This window comes from Vigna angularis, chromosome 4 (genome assembly GCF_016808095.1).
Source record: "Vigna angularis cultivar LongXiaoDou No.4 chromosome 4, ASM1680809v1, whole genome shotgun sequence".
Classification (NCBI taxonomy): Eukaryota; Viridiplantae; Streptophyta; class Magnoliopsida; order Fabales; family Fabaceae; genus Vigna; species Vigna angularis.
In genome coordinates, this window is record NC_068973.1 from 41,395,331 (window position 1) to 41,411,928 (window position 16,598).

A 16,598-nucleotide genomic window follows, 5' to 3' on the forward strand; every position below is an offset into this window, starting at 1 on the left:
GGTTGGGTGGGATGAGAAAAGAAATGAAATTGGAAGAGTGCCTGAGAAAGCTACAGAAGAAGAGAAGAGAAGTATCTGAGATTCTTCCGCTGAAATGTGAATTAGTGGAAAGGAAAGAAAGGAAAGAAAGGAGAGTGGAGCATAAAGCACTAAAGTTTAATAATGCCCTCACTCCATTCTTATTTTCATTTTCTTTTCTCTTTTATTATTATCCAAACATTTTATTAACAAGTCCTCTCATTATGACCGTTACCTTCACCATACTCTATTCTTAATTTCTTTATTATTCGCAACAACTCATTTTCATATCAATGCCCAATTACAAACATATCATAATAGGTTAAACAGACCAATCACAAGTTATTATATAAACCATTGTAAAAAATTATCAAAAGAAATTATTAAAAAAACATTTTCCTTAAAAAGCATTACATCTTCTCAACGGATCAAGATCCTTTGAGCATATCAATTTCGTTTTTTTGTTTACTCGTGCCTAGTAAACTTATCAATATTTGAATCCAGAAGCATATCAGAAAACATACTTTCACATCAACTCGGTATTTATTTAAGATGATTTTGGACAAGTGCTTAGTATATATATATATATATATATATATATATATATATATATATATATATATATATATATATATATATATATATATATATATATATATATATATATATATATATATATATATATATATATATATATATATATCATTAAGTAATATCATACTTTCAATCAATATAATATTTTTTTAATTGTATAAAACCTTTTTAAATATTTTAATATTATAATTATATTTTAAATAACCACAATAACAATACATATTCGTGAGTTATATATTCTTAAGTATTATATATAATAATGATATACTATTAACTAGGATGTTACAGCGGGACCTAATATCAATGAATGTCTCATTTGAAATCACACGCCATTAGGTATCCGAATAATCTTCCTTTTGTGGGTTGCATTAAATAATCTGATACATCATTTAATTCAATAAATAATAAAGATTCAAGTACACATTGGACCAAAACTATTCAAGTTTTTATTGGGCCCACCAACGAATCCCAAGTTTTTATTTCTAATAAATTTCTGAATTTTATTCACTCAGACTATATACATTCTACATTGCCGTAAATCCTCTCATATGTAACTTTCTTTCAAAATATAAAAGTAAACAAAATAAACAAATCAGAGAACTTAGAAGCATTTATAAAAATAAGAAATAAAAAATCGTCATTTATTACAGTTTGACATAAAAGTTCATTATAGTGTCGATAATATAACTACACTGAGAGTGTGTCAGTGGCTATTTAGTCCATTCTTCAACATCTGTCAAAAGTAAATAAACATACGAGACTCGAACATGTCTGTCATTCTAAACAACGTTGCCAGTTACATCTTTTAAGAAGAGAAATTATTCTGTAACAGGAAATGCAATGGCAATGGCAGCAGTTGTATAGATAACATTTTTTATTACATGAATGCATACATATATATCTTTAAGTGAGTGTGTTTTATATTATGGAGATTGTGCTTTTGCACTCACCACACTTCCACAACCAAAGGTCAGAATTTTGTTGTCTGATAGGCAGAAGTCGAGGGAGTGAAGATTGAGACAAAGTCAATTCCATGCAAAAGAAAATTCTTCAGTGCCATTTTAGTGCAGACACACTTTTCGGTTGACTTTTTCTATGGCATTCAAATTACACCACCAAATTTCTGTAGTGTTTCTCAAATAGTTATAACAGCAAAATCAATGTGTCCAATAGTTTGCTCACGATTTATGTTAACCCGCTCATGTCAATGCAACTCAGGTATATATATATATAACGACTACCAGATTAAGGTAATCCGATAACGATTTTATAATTTGATATTATGTTAAAAAATAAATTTTAAATTTAACTCAATATCAGAAAATCGACTTACAAATTTAGATTTACACATATACTAGATTGGTAAGATAAATTTAGTCATTTTCATAATATAGAAATCATATACATATTTCAATATTATCATATTTTTCAATTAAAATACATAATATTTTACATTGTAGGTTTTAATTTTTATCAATTTTCAAATATTAATCAGAATTTGAGTCTAATAAACTAAAATTTCCAAGGAATTTGAAAATTAAAAATATGAATCACAGTAGGAAAACACAAAATATATATATATATATATATATATATATATATATATATATATATATATATATATATATATATATATTTTCTAACTACAAAATACAACAATTATCTTCATGATGATTATCTAAATCATGTTCAATAATAAATTTATTGAAAAATTCACTCAAACGATATTATAATAGAAGTAAATAGAAAACTGTTTATTAAAAATATTCTAGTAAGTTAACATTAGTTAGACTCTTTAACACCTCTTAATGTAATTATCTAAACGATTTTCTTTTAACATAATCTTTGTTATTTCAACCCTTAAATTTTTTATACAGAAATTGTTGTGTGAGATTTTTCTTTTTTTTTATATTACTAAAAATTATTTCTTTCAATTTTGTTATTGTGTTTTTTTTTTAATTGTTATTAATGGAAACCAGCAATCTTACTTAGTAAGGTAACAAATTACTCTTGCTTCTATACAAAGAAAAATATGTAATTTAATTACACTTATATACTTGTGTAAGTAAGGTAACAAATTACTCTTGCTTTTGTACAAAGAAAAATATGTAATTTAATTACACTTATATATTTATCTTTACTCACTAGTACAAAAACAATGTATAACGTCACGTGTTCAACGTTTAACCACTGAATAGTCAAGGTTAAAAATGATCAGTGACATTTTTGTAAATAAATGTAATTATTAAACGTCGTTTAGAATTGTAATTGACGTAAAAGGATATAAAATGTCGGATGCAATAAAAATTTGAGCGGAAGATACACTTTATCAGCGAAACACTCTTCTCTTCTCAAACTTTTATGGAACGAAGTTTGACGACCATAACATGTAATCTTTTTTTCATTTGATACAAATGCATTTTATGTATGATTTTCGTTTGTTTTGACCGATTATTTTCGTGTTTTTGTTCTCCATGGGTTCATTCTGCTTTCTCTGTTACCGGTAACAACACTTTATTCTAATGAACCTACCTTTTGAAGGTTAGTTTTCATTTTCGTTTTGAAGAATTTATTTGTTAAACTTGTTTGTTGTTTTTTTTTTTGTTGAACTTATTTGTTGTTGTTAGGTTGAACTTGTTTGTTGTTGTTGTTTGATTGCATTTGTTTATTGTTGGTTGTGGTTGATGCTGTGTTCATAGTTCTTGTTTTATAAAATACCAAAAACTGAAATTTGTTGTTTTTATTCTTTTGAAGTTTGGTAGAGTTGTAAAAAATGATCACAATTAATTAAAAAAACAAAAAAAAAATTGATTAATATCGTATATTAACAAAATTCGACGTTAATTTAACGTCTCCTGATATAACGTCGTTTGCAAATTTTTCTTTAAAAGCCCAAAATATTCGACGTCATACGAGATTTTTATACTAGGTTATAAGAAAACAAATAAGAATCTTACTCTAGATAACCATTCCTTCAGAGTTGATTGGGTTTAAAGTTTGATTAAAAAAGAAATGATACTTTGATACATATCAATATTTACATTTATTTAACACTATTTTCTTTTATTATTTATTTTTTTTAATATAAAAGTTTATTTTTTATGATCATTTTAATTTTAATGTGTGTTAAATTAATGTATATCATTCTATTATTATTATTGTTTTCTTAATAAAAGTGTGTTTGAAGAATGTGCCCTTTCATTTTGCCCTAATTACACGATTTGAAATTTGATGCTGTTTGGATGGAGCATTGAAAGTGTTCGCATCCACTATAAAAATAAAGAATAATTATAAGTTATGAGATTAGTATTATAAAGCAATTAGGGTAATGAGAAGTTGATATCCCAGTTGGAATCAATAATTGGGGAATTAGGACAAAAAAGAGAGTTTCTAAAGACTCAATGCATCATTAAATAATTGCTTGACTTTTGTTAAAGGTGATTCCATCGCCACCCCTCTTTTCCGTCACTACCTAACAAAACATCATGTTCTATTTCCTTTATTCATAACCATACATTTCCTTACTTTTTATTTTATTATATAAATCAAAATATTCATTTCTATTTTTAGCTGGCATATCCTAAATAAACTATTAACTTTTTTGGCATATAGTATATTTTTCACCCCAAACAAAATTGTTAAAAGTTTACAAGCCAACTATAAATACTAGTCCTTTAGACAATAAAAATTCAAGTTTAAGTATCACATCAAATGATTTTAGGAATTATGCAGATGAAAACAAAAAAATGGTTGAAAATAATGTAATAAAAAAAACTTTTAACGAATAAACACCTAAGCATAATAGAATAAATTACTTGTTACTGTGTTTATAATATTCAAACATTTTTACTTATCATAGAATATTTTACAGATACATTTTTCTTATTTGAGTATTAAAGAATTTTATTCTCGTGATAGCAACATCTTGTCACTTGTTTGTAGATTTATATTTAAATTTCAATATTCACTATAAGGTCGATAATGAGATTTTAATGCGAATTATTGATTTTCTTAAATTCTGGAGATGAATATCATTTTTCTTAGTTGCATCTTAATTAGGGGTTTAATTTCCTACAACACCCAATAATTATATATCGTGTAAGAGTTGAGACTTATAACTATTTAAATACTCATTTCACTTCAAAATACCTTTAAGAATAAATCTATTAGGAATCTTTTCTAGAATGGACAATATCTTAACAATGTAATTATTGACTTTAATAATAATATTCGACTGACTTAAAATTAAAATCAAGATACATAAATAATGTAAAGGATTAAGTTTATATAAAATATATTTATGAAAAATTATGAAATATTGAAATTTTTATATCGATTTAAATTGTATAATTACAAATAAAGAGTTTATTTTCAATGTTCTCTAAAGTTTAGGAGTTTTTTTTTTTCAAGAAGTTTGTTACTGTGCCAATATTACATTGAAGTTATAAAAAAGTTTTCTTATTTCTTTTATCTTCTGTAAAAATGTTACAAATTTTATTATATTATTTACTCTAATTCTCATTTCATTTTAGTTGTAATAGTTCCAATGTCTTAGATTTTCTGTATAGAAAAGTAATAGTTGTAACATTAATGCTTGTAATAGTTGTAATAATTCTCATTTCAATAGAAAAGTAAATTCTTGAGCGATGTATGTTCTTATCATTAATGGTTGTAACATTTGTTTTTTGAAATATTGAAATAATCCATTCAAGAATGAACTAAATTGAAGTAGTCCTAGATTTAAATTAAATAAAACAAGTATAAAAGAATTGGTATTTATCTTATACTCTTTCTATGTTGGAAATGTCCGTGTATTTGAAGGTACTAATTTTGTGTTTAAAATTTGATATTAAAAAACAATTTCTTTCACATATAGCTTAAATATTTATATCGCATTTTTTTAAGTAATTAAAAATATAACGTCATGAACACAAATATTTAAATAATAATTTTATTATTATTATTAGACTTAATTTTAATTATAAACTCAAGTATTTTTAATTGATTTTTTAAAAAACAATTTTGCTACAATGAATACGTAGTATTTTCAAATTTTCCAATTGAATCATTATTAAATTTTCTATTAAGTGCATGACATTATTATTATTATTTTATTCTATCATAATATATACGTTTTATCATATATAAAAACATGAATAATGATACTTTGACAACATTTTGTTGACAATATTTTAACATGTCATTGTACGTGTCATTCTATGATTTATGTTAATGTTTATGATTATTATTATTGATTATGGAGTAATTTTGGACCAATCACATAATGTTGTCAAAAAAATGTTGTGAAAATATTATTATCGTAAAAACGTTATTGAAAAATAAGAAATTGTTTTCATTTCTTTCATATTAAATTAGAAAAAAATGATAACAAAATCATTTTGTAGATGGATAACAAATGACATAAAATCCATAATTTTCACTATGATTTACATAGATTAAAACATAATTTTCACTATAATTTATATTTTCCTTATGTTTGAAAATATCTGTAACCCTAACATCTTAGGTTGAAGATCGGGGGAGAAGATAGAGAAAGGGAATGGAAAGTGAAAGCTGCAATTGAGTTGCCACCAACACAACTTCGCATGGCTTCTGTTTGGACACTGCAATTTCGCTCGCTTTCTCTTCGCGTAAGTTTTCAATTCCACAAACACTATACATTGTTTCTCACAATGCTGATTAACGATCAAACTTAAAAAAAAATAAAAAAATTGCAGCCTTGTTCCTTCAGCAGTGGCACTAGTAATAACAGTATCATCACAACTAGAAATCGCATTGTTATCAGAAACGGGATCTCCAAATGGCGCTCTCGCACCCAACAACTCAAACACGATTCCATCAATTCCATTTCCAAATTTTACCATCAACTCGTTAATTCCGTCACCATCCCCTCCTTCCTGGTGTGGTACCCTTTTCATTTCACACTCATTCTTCATTTACCATTTCTTCTTCTTGTTGCTGATGTTGTGTTGTTGTTGTTGTTGTTGTTGTTATTGTTATTTGTAGCTTAATCGAAGCGGTGGAAACAATTTTCCGATCTGGGTATGTGTTGCGCTTGTGGTTTTGGTTGGAGCATTGAGGGTCGTGTCCAGAAAAAAAGAGCGTCCAGGTTCCGTGGCTGATCTTGTGAGACGTGGACAACTCAAATCTGATAGAAGAGGCATGTATGATTTTTATCCATACCCACTTATTTTTACTATTTTTTGCTTTTGTTCATTCATATTATGTATTTATCTATCTAATATGCTCATAAAATAAGTGGCAAACTATAATTAACATAAACGGCCACATATATTAGTACTACTTGATAAGGTTTGCCCAGTGAGATCGAGTTTCCACTTTCCTGCCTAACAAGTAACAATGGTGATCCCCCCATTTGTCTATCTGCGTTGTTGTATGCATGTTTTCAGATCAAGGCCTCTCAAGTACGAAGACCCGTTCAATAATCCTTTTGTTAAGGTTGGCAAAAGCAACTCAACCGTTGAGATGTGTGGTAAGGTTTACCGCTTAGCCCCTGTTACACTTACCGAAGAGCAGCAGGCCACTCACCAGAGAAGGAGATCGCGTGCCTATCAGTGGAAGCGACCCACTATTTTCCTTAGAGAAGGGGACTCAGTGCCTCCGGATGTTGATCCCGATACTGTCAGGTGGATTCCGGCTAATCATCCTTTTGCTACCACTGCTACTGATCTGGATGAAGACTTGGCTCAGAACAATGTGTATCAAAAGCACGGAGTTCCTTTCCGGATTCAAGCCGAACATGAAGCCCTGCAGAAAAAGCTCGAAGCCCTACAGAATGTAAGCTCTGGTTACAAGTAAATTCAATGGCTCCACGTCTTTTATTTAGTTTTAAAATTTCTTTTGTAAATGCTATCATCACTTTCTCCTAATTCTTAAGCATGAGGAGTAGGCGGTCTTTAAATTTGGCATTCTGGCTTATCCTCACCAAGATAGTAGTGTTTGGAAATCAACCTGTGATTCAACCAGTGACCATTTATTATAGCACAAATCCAATATAAAACTAAGCAAAGAAGATACACCCTGACTGATCTTGGTATATTTAGTACCGCCCTCCAGTCTTGAATATGAGTAGACAACAAATTCACCATTTAAGAAAGTTAGTAGCATTTCATTTAAAAAAAAACACTTTTCTTAGACTACTTTTTCTTAAAACATGATTGCAAGAATAAAAGAGAGTTATTCGAAGTAAAACTCCAATTAGATGAAGAGCATTTTGGAGATAGTCTCATTAAATAAAATACATTTGTTGAGATTTGTTTATATTTGAGATTAGCATCTAAGATATCATTTTTTGCTTATATTAAAGATTGGAGGGAGTGTATTGGAATGACATTTGGGTTCAAGATTTCTTCATGTGCTGCAAACGGTCAAACCAGGCTGTTTCTATCCCATAACGAATTAACATTTTCATTCTTGGTATTTTGGCTGATTCAAATCCTTGATATCAGAAATTGGCATGCATGGACACCACTACGTGTGACCTTTTTAAGTAGCTTTTAATTTTCACCATTTATATAGTCGAAACTTGGTCACCCATTCTCACATAAAAGTAATTCTCACACTAAACACGGAGATATATTGCTGAAGTGCTTTAACCTAATATGCAGCACCGCTGAAACCTTTTGTATTATTTATGCTACAGGACCAGAAACTCAATAAACTAGTGATAGATCCTATCAATGCTAAAGAATTTGAGAGGCCATTCAACTCCCAAGCCAGATTAAATGAACAAGCAGAGAGCACTGTAAACAATCAGGCGAGTGGTCCTACCAATGCTAAACAATAACACACGCATGCAGACATCGCTAAAGTGTTTTTGCATGATTTAGTGCACCACTGAATCCTTTTGTATTATTTATGCTACAGGAGCAGAAAATCAATAAACTAGTGATAGATCCTATCAGTGCTAAAGAATTTGAGAGACCGTTCAACTCCCACGCCAGATTAAATGATCAAGCAGAGAAGAGCTCTGTAAACAATCAAGTGAGTGATTCTGACTCCCCTAATATAGATAGTGACCCAAATCACTTTGAAAGTAAATCATCCGAAGATCCAACTCTTTAGGTTCTTTGCACACAGCTTTTACCCGTCTTGATCCAAGTTAAAAGTACTATGAGGCGGGCTATAGATCTCCAATAGCGCTTAATGTATGGATTTGAATTTACCCAAATTTTTTGTACTATTCATTTTGGAGTCTTTAGAGCTGTCTAATTGTATAGATGAGGACTGTAAATATAATTTGTTCTGCATGAGCTTATTTGGGGTATAAAAATATAATTTGGATGCAATTGCTGCATATTGTCAAGCTACGCAGTTAATCAGATTTCCCTAACAAAACATGTCTTTGTTTTTGTGGGGAATTTTACATGTCCTAATTTAGTCGTAATGCTATTTGGTTGTACATAAAAACCGTTTAGAATTTCCTATAACAAATTAGCAAGGAAGACGACGAAGAACGAAAACTGTTTAATTGCAAATCTTAATTTCACTCTTAAGATGCACGGTTGCAATCTTGTATTAATAATTCCCACAGGTTATTGCGAACATTATTATTGTCATCATTATTGTTCTTTTTTATTCTGTTTACACTTCAAATATAAATATTACACTAATTCCAATTTTAAATATAATTCTAATTTACATCTGTAAATTCATGCCCCCAAACTGATATATGTAGAATTTGCTATTGTAAATACAAATTATACTAGCAGTATTTCCTAGATGCAGTTACTTGTTTCTATTACCTTTAATCGTATTTCATCATTCAATAATCATAGCTTTAAAGTTCGTTGTAGCCACATAACTTACCTTTCTAAAAGTCCGCACCGTTGAAGTCGGTAACAATAAGAATATTAAATTGAGAATGAGAATTTCCAAAAGATTGGGAAGGTCTGATAAATTAGTACTAGTGGAAATAAAGTTGCATTGCAGCACTTGCTCTTGTTCACCACACCCGATCTGCATAAGTGGAAACAGCATAAAGGATTTGTTGGAAAATGAGTTTTGTAAGAATAAGAAACAAATATGTATATATATTTTTTTAAATGTTAACTAGTATTTTAAATATTCCGATTTTAAAAAACCTTTACTATAGATAATATGAATGTGTTTACAAGTCATACGAGAAAACATTTTTACACGTTTCAATGAAAATTATTTTGAATTCTTTAACCAAACTTCAGGTTAGCATGTGAAAACAACTTTTAATGTTGTCTAAAAAAACTGTACACTTTCAGCCGATTAGGATTCCTCCTAGACAATATTTTTAAGTAGTTTTTTAAACTCAAAATTATCCGAAAATATAATCGGCTGAGTGTTTCACATTTTCAGTATCTTTAAATTATTATATTTGAATTTTTTTTATTCTCTTTCTTCACGATCCTTCGCTTTCTTTTCTTCATGACAGCGAAGAGTGCTTGTTTCTCTTATACAAATTTAAATAGAGATCGAGTGAGCACAACTTGTATCGAAAAGAGCTAGAAACGACCAAAATACCAAAAGAAAAAGCATAGTAAAACAGGGAATTGAGGTTGTCGTTAAAGGGAGTTGTCCCCTCTAAAGTTGAAGTATAAAGAACTAAATATGCAGCAAGTGTAATTGGGCAGTCTTGAGTGGCCACTGGGACAAGAATGCGCATTAATATCGAAGGCCCCCACAAAAAATCTCCTTAGCACAGTAATGAGTAAAAGTTGAAGCATTAACGGATTTTGGTCACATGGCCAAAGATAAATTGTTCAATTCATTGATGGCCATGGGCAGAATAATGATACCTTATCAAAATCTGGTCTAACTACTGTATTTCTCGGATCTGCACCAGGGTACCTCTCCCAGTTTTCATGTTTTATAACGTAGCAAACACTTAAACTTTTATCACGAACAACGCAAACTTTGCATCAAAGCCTAATGTGGATAATTCTAAAATGCAAAAAATTTATATTTATGAAAGAATAATACATCCATATCACATGCTCGAACATATATCCTCCTCCTCCAAATATACTTATGGCAAGCAAAATCTATAAAGACGAGATAGGGTGGGTTTCAGCAACTAAAGTTATACACTGTATATAACAGGTGGTGCTACTCATTCTTGGCCGCAGCAGCCTGCCTTGCACCAACAGAAAAGAATTCAGAGATGACTTCAAGGGGCATGCCCTTTGTTTCCGGAACCTTCAAAAACACAAATATCCAGGAGATGAAACAAACGACGGCATAAATAGCGAAGACACCAGCAAGCCCTAAAGAGCTGAGCATCACAGGCAGCGAGTATGTGATAATGATGTCTCCAATCCAGAACACTAGAGCACATATAGCAATGCAGAGGCCACGCACTCTAGTGGGGAAAATCTCTGAGCAAAGAATGTTTGGAATTGGTCCGTAACCCATCACAAAGCAGCAGAAATAAACCACAACGCATATAGTTGAGATTGCCGCATGGGCCACGTTGCCAAAATTTACTAGGCTTCCAATGACCAAAATAATCAGTGATACAATCAGCACGGGAATTGTAGTAAGTAGCAATTGCCTGCAAACAACGGAGTATCTTAATGACAACGAATCAAGATGAACTTAAGAAAATACTAAAATATGTTGTGTTTTGAAAAAGGACACAAAATTCTGCAAATCGTTTCAAGTAACCTTTAGAATAAACCTGTCTGGAATCTACTAGTGGTCTTACTTCTTGGCTAATCTTTCAAGTAATCGAGTGAAACAATTGTTAGGGTTAAATTTCTCCAAGCTCAGGAAAGTTAGTTACGTAGTCTGAACACACTAAATTCTACAGGATTCCACTTTCCTTGGTAACTATGCTTTAACTTGTGTTGTACAATGAAAGTCACTAGGATCTATGCGCCTCAAGGATAACGACGACAAACTCTATTTTTGTTCGACCAGATGGACGTCATTAAATTAATGAGGAACAAATCTAGTTATCTAGTTCAGTACTGGTAATCACCTTACAAAATGCATGCAAAAAGAAGAGTCATCGAATACCGGCAACCAAAAACATAAGCAGGGATACATAGGGAAAACTATATGCCAGGAAAAAAAACAGGAAGCGTACCTTCTGCCTGAAACATCCATGAGCTTCATGGCTAAGCCTATACAAGGAAGCATCAAGAAGGTTGTGAAAGCACTGATAAGAAATGATGCAGACTCTGAGCCAATGCCTACATCTGAAAGAAGAACTTCAACACCGGCCTCTTCGAGGATTTGAGGTGTGTAATATAGAACCCCGTTTATCCCTGAAAACTGCAGAACATGAAGAATTAGGAGTCAGCCATTGATAACAGGACATAAACTAATAAATTGATGCAGTAAACTGGATAAAGTACAAATTCAGCAAGACGCTCTGGTAGCTTTGGATACTTGAAGAAAAGAGCAAAGAATTCTAAGCCAGTCACACTCCAGTCTAGCTAATCTCATGATTTCAGTTAATACTTAACTACATCTGAACTTTTTAACTTGAACACCATTATCTAACCTCACTTCAAATGTTCTTTGTAACTTACTAGGGAATGACAAACAGTACTACAAGATCAGTAACATAACATTTTAGGGCTACAACAATAGACACTAGATAACAACGTAAGCAGTCATCAAAGCAGAAGGCTTGTGTAAGGTTTTGGACTTGGGTTGAAGTAATGCAATCGAAGTCCTCTGCTCCCCAACATTACCCACAAAAAATTAAATAAAAAGAAGGAAAGCAACGGAAGTGTAAACGAGCATGGAGATTATGAATAGGAAAAATTACTAAATACCACCCTTTTATCATTATAATAAGCAAGGCGGGTGGAGAAGAGAATAATGAATAGTAACCACACATTACCTGCTGAAGTATTTGTATTCCAACTCCAACAATCAATGCATGCTTAACCCCAGGTTCAAGAAGAGCTTTCCAACTTGGCCCCTTTGAAGCAGTCTCAGATGGGTGAACCATAGCAGGACCAACTGGATGTCCATCGATAAGCTCCTTGGAGTAAAGAGCAGGTTGGCTAACCAAGGCAGCAGCCTGGACAAATTCATCTTCACCAGGAATTGAAACAACGGATCCACGACGAGAGGCAGAAACTCCCTCCTCATGTAAATAAATCCTTTTAAACTCTCCTTGCTTTTTTCCCTCCTCCACTTTTTCAGTCCATTTCCATGCCAGCTGCCAGCCGCCACCAATGCCTGTACTACCAACTTGCTCAGCTGATCCTTGCATAAGACTGCTGTGACGCCTCATGCTGCTCAGGATACTGCCATGGGAAGGAGGAGGAGGCATGTCTTTTTCAAGGCTTGTTGTTTGACGTGAGATTAAAGGACTTTGCAAATTATCGTCAGAGTCCCCACCAGCTGCATCTGACATGTAGTCCTCACCTTCCCTTTGTAAGCTCTCTTCATCCCACTGTTCATTTTTAACATGCGGCTCAGCAGTGCTGAACATGCTTCCAAAATTTGGAAACAAAGTGCTTCGCATGCTTCCAGTTCCCGCCTCAGGGAGCTTCTCATGAATGCTACCGAACAATGTCACCATAGGATCCATGAGGGGCATGCTTTGGTTGATGATGCTTCCATGGCGTGATGCAAGGCCAATAGAACTCTGTCCAGTGACAGGTTTTGCTAACCAAGAGAGACCTGCTTGGGATCCATATAATCGAATTTTATCTTTATCTGTTCCTAGCTCCCGACCATCAGCCACCTCTTCAGCAGGGCCAATTATGTACTCTTCTATAGATGTATCACCCCCAATCCCGAGACCTTCAACCAGCAATGCCATCTCGCCTGCGTGAATTATAAATTCATAAATTGATTCATCATTGCATTGACAAATTTCAATACCGGTTGAGAATCACAAACTAATCCATGCAATGAAAAGTTCAAAATGATAATCATGTACAACCTAGTATTTTACATTGATGGTCTATGTGTACAGTATCATTTTGAGTTCTGTACATATACGAGATAAGATGCAGTTTGTAAAAGGAGGATGGCAGGAAGGAGATATGCAACTATGTAGGAATTAGTTAAGTACCCCGTAAATCTGAAGATGGTATTGTAGTGTAGTTTAATAAAAAATGTTCAAGGTTTTGAGTTGCAGCTACAGTTGCGATTTTTTTTTAATTGTAGAAAATTAAAAAGAAAGGTGGCCGCAATTGGAGTCAAATGGAGTCCAAATACTTAATGTGGGGGAAAAATTGTGACTGTAGACCGTTATTTGATAAACATGATCATGACATTACAACAGATTAAGGTTGCGATAAATCGTAACTAGTGATTTCGTGTTAGAATTTAGCATTTACCTGAAATTACCAAACAGGATTCCCACAGTACATAGCAACCTAATTCAAAAAGTTGAGAAGAATGCTTTGAAAAATAATGCCGTTACCTGACACGTCCTCCCTTCCGCGCAATCTTTGGAGCACCTTTTTGGCCTCCATCATCCTTCCTTTGCTGACCAGCCACCGAGGAGACTCAGGCAAGAAAAAAATTGTCAGTGCAAAATAGAGGAGCGAAGGAATAGACAGAACCCCAAGCATGAGCCTCCAGCTAGGCGAGGGAGTCAACGACATGCCAAAGACCATACAGTACGACAAAAACATGCCTCCAGAACCACTGAACTGAGGAAGCGTATTCAAAGATCCCCTTATTTCAGAGGGTGCCGTTTCAGATATATAGACCGGAACAAGAGTCACAGCAAGGCCAATCCCAAATCCATCAAGTAACCTGGCCAAGCACAACACATACACATTCGGGGACCAAAGCATCACCAAACCACCAAAGAAATAGAGCACAGAGGAGATTATCAACATGGGTCGCCGACCAAGCCAATCCGATACAGGACCAGAGCACGTGGTGATTACCGTGGCTCCAATCAAAGACATGGCCACCACAAGCCCTTCCATAGTTGTTTGCAGCGCAAGGTCTTTCTTAATATAAACAATAGCCCCTGCAGAACAAGAATCAGTGATCTGTCAGGCAATCTCAAAAATTGACCGAGAATAATAATCACTCATCAGACTGACTGATAAATTTCGCACAAACAGAGCAGAAACACATCAGATTCGAATAATAAAAAACTTGCATGCAACCAATCTAGTGGAGTGAGGTCAGATGCAGTTCTTTAGAAAAGCTCTCTGATCCAGATTGAAGTTTCACCACTTCAATCCGCAAAACAAGCAGTTATATCGAAAGCGAACATAATCAGTAGTTACAGAAAGAAGAATCGGAACCATACCGGCGATGGTTGCATTATCCCATCCCTGGAGAAAATTACCGATGGAAGCGGCAATAGCGACGAGAACAGCACCCTTCATTTGCGCGAGATGAGGAAGCAGCGAGCAAAGTACCTATTAAATAAGAAGCAAGAATCACGCACCAAAAAGCAAAAAAAAAAAAAAAAAAAAACGGCTTTCTCTCTTTATTGAATCAAGCAAGCAAGCAAGCATGGAAGAAGAGAAAAGAAAAGAAAAGGTTGCGAGTGAGTACTGATAGTTAGTTGAGATTGAGGTTGACGGAGTATCTATAATTGAGTTGGTTGGGTGAAAGCGAGAAGCAATTAAAGTATCCGAAATTTCAGATCGCTCTTCTTTCCCCTTCCTCACTAACCAGTCGCCACTATCCTCACACCACTACAGAGTAAAACAAACAAACAGCTTTTCTTTCTTTCTTTCTTTCTTTCTTTTGCCTACCACACACACAGATAAACAAAATCACTTTCTTTCAGTAACAGTAATACTAATTATAATAATAATAATATTAATATTAATATTATTAATATTAATAATGACAACGAACGAAGGATTTGGCTGTTCTGTTCTGTGTATTTTAAAATATTTTGAAATGATGATGGTGGTAGTAACAGCTTCTTCTCTTGCATGTTGCAATAATAATAAATAATAATTAAGAAAGAAAGAAAGAAAGAAAGTGTGAATATGAATCTAATGATAGAGCGTGAAGTGGATGGTAGGTGTTGGAAGGGGTGATTGATGGATGGAATCTGGTGTGGTGTGGTGCGTGGTGAGAGATTGTGCGTGAGGACAAAAAGGGGTCCAGCATCTGCCAGATCAGTATCACCAATTATCAAACGACGGTGATGCGCCATCCTGACCCTCCAACGCAACACACACAAACATCTCTCCAATTATTATTTTATTATTTTACACAATACCACATACTCTCATAATTATAATAAGCGTTCCTTCTGATTCAACTCATCTGGCAATGTTGGCCCAATTAAATTCTTTTTTTTTCCTTACTCATTCTTAATTCTCAAACCTATTTTTCCCAGAATGTCGAACTCTCACCGCTGTGGGCATGTTATAATCCAAAGGACAAATTTACCCTTTCTTTTAGATTTTTTTTTTCTAATTTCTACCCATCGTAATTTGAGTCCTCAAAAGTAAATAAAAAATATCAAGTTTTGTGTTATCATTTTCTTTTTGCTTGATTTCTCATCAAACACGTACGTAAGAGAGACTTAGTCTTCCCATGTTAAGTGTGGTGAAGAACAAAGACATATGATTGATTGTGTCGTATTCATGTAGTTTTTAATCTAAAGCTACTTTCCTAACATCCAAGGAAATCAATTATGTGTTTTACACAATTCATTATGTGCATGGATAAACATATATAATAGGTTCTTTTGTCTTCTAGTTGGGATTTTTTTTTACGTCATGCATGTGGGCTATTCTTACTAGTATTTTTTGTGACACTAAAGTTATAAATAAAGAAAAAAGAAAAAGTTATAATATAATATTTACTTCAAGCAATGATAAAAAAAAATACGTAACTCTCAGTATAAATGCATCAAGACTCAAAATATGAGATTCCATAAATGTTATAAACTTTATAAAAAAGAGTAAAAGTTTATATAAAGGTTTGAAAGTGCAGGAATATGAGATTCCATAAATATTTGAAGACTCAAAATATCCAAATGAGAAAATAGCATTAAGAAGTTCAAG

The 16,598-nt window shown here is 32.7% G+C and overlaps 2 protein-coding genes across 3 annotated transcripts; one reads left to right on the top strand and one right to left on the bottom strand.

The window, feature by feature from the left end:
• Positions 1–6,113: 6,113 nt before the first annotated feature.
• LOC108341797 (protein MULTIPLE CHLOROPLAST DIVISION SITE 1) lies at positions 6,114–8,950 on the top strand. Of its 2 annotated transcripts, XM_017579449.2 has the most exons (6): positions 6,114–6,263; positions 6,351–6,533; positions 6,640–6,797; positions 7,044–7,431; positions 8,297–8,410; positions 8,521–8,950. In XM_017579449.2, the coding sequence occupies exons 1-6, from the start codon at positions 6,219–6,221 to the stop codon at positions 8,716–8,718; spliced, it is 1,086 nt and encodes a 361-aa protein (XP_017434938.1). In that variant the 5' UTR covers positions 6,114–6,218; the 3' UTR covers positions 8,719–8,950. The 2 variants fall into 2 exon arrangements, with proteins under 2 accessions (XP_017434938.1, XP_052732047.1); XM_052876087.1 differs by lacking the exon at positions 8,297–8,410.
• Positions 8,951–10,564: 1,614 nt separating this feature from the next.
• LOC108343064 (monosaccharide-sensing protein 2) lies at positions 10,565–15,362 on the bottom strand. The gene is made up of 6 exons (XM_017581108.2): positions 15,124–15,362; positions 14,873–14,984; positions 14,024–14,584; positions 12,482–13,419; positions 11,717–11,904; positions 10,565–11,179 (listed from the first exon to the last, which is right to left on the bottom strand). The coding sequence occupies exons 2-6, from the start codon at positions 14,949–14,951 to the stop codon at positions 10,735–10,737; spliced, it is 2,211 nt and encodes a 736-aa protein (XP_017436597.1). The 5' UTR covers positions 14,952–14,984; positions 15,124–15,362; the 3' UTR covers positions 10,565–10,734.
• Between the last annotated feature and the right edge of the window lie 1,236 nt (positions 15,363–16,598).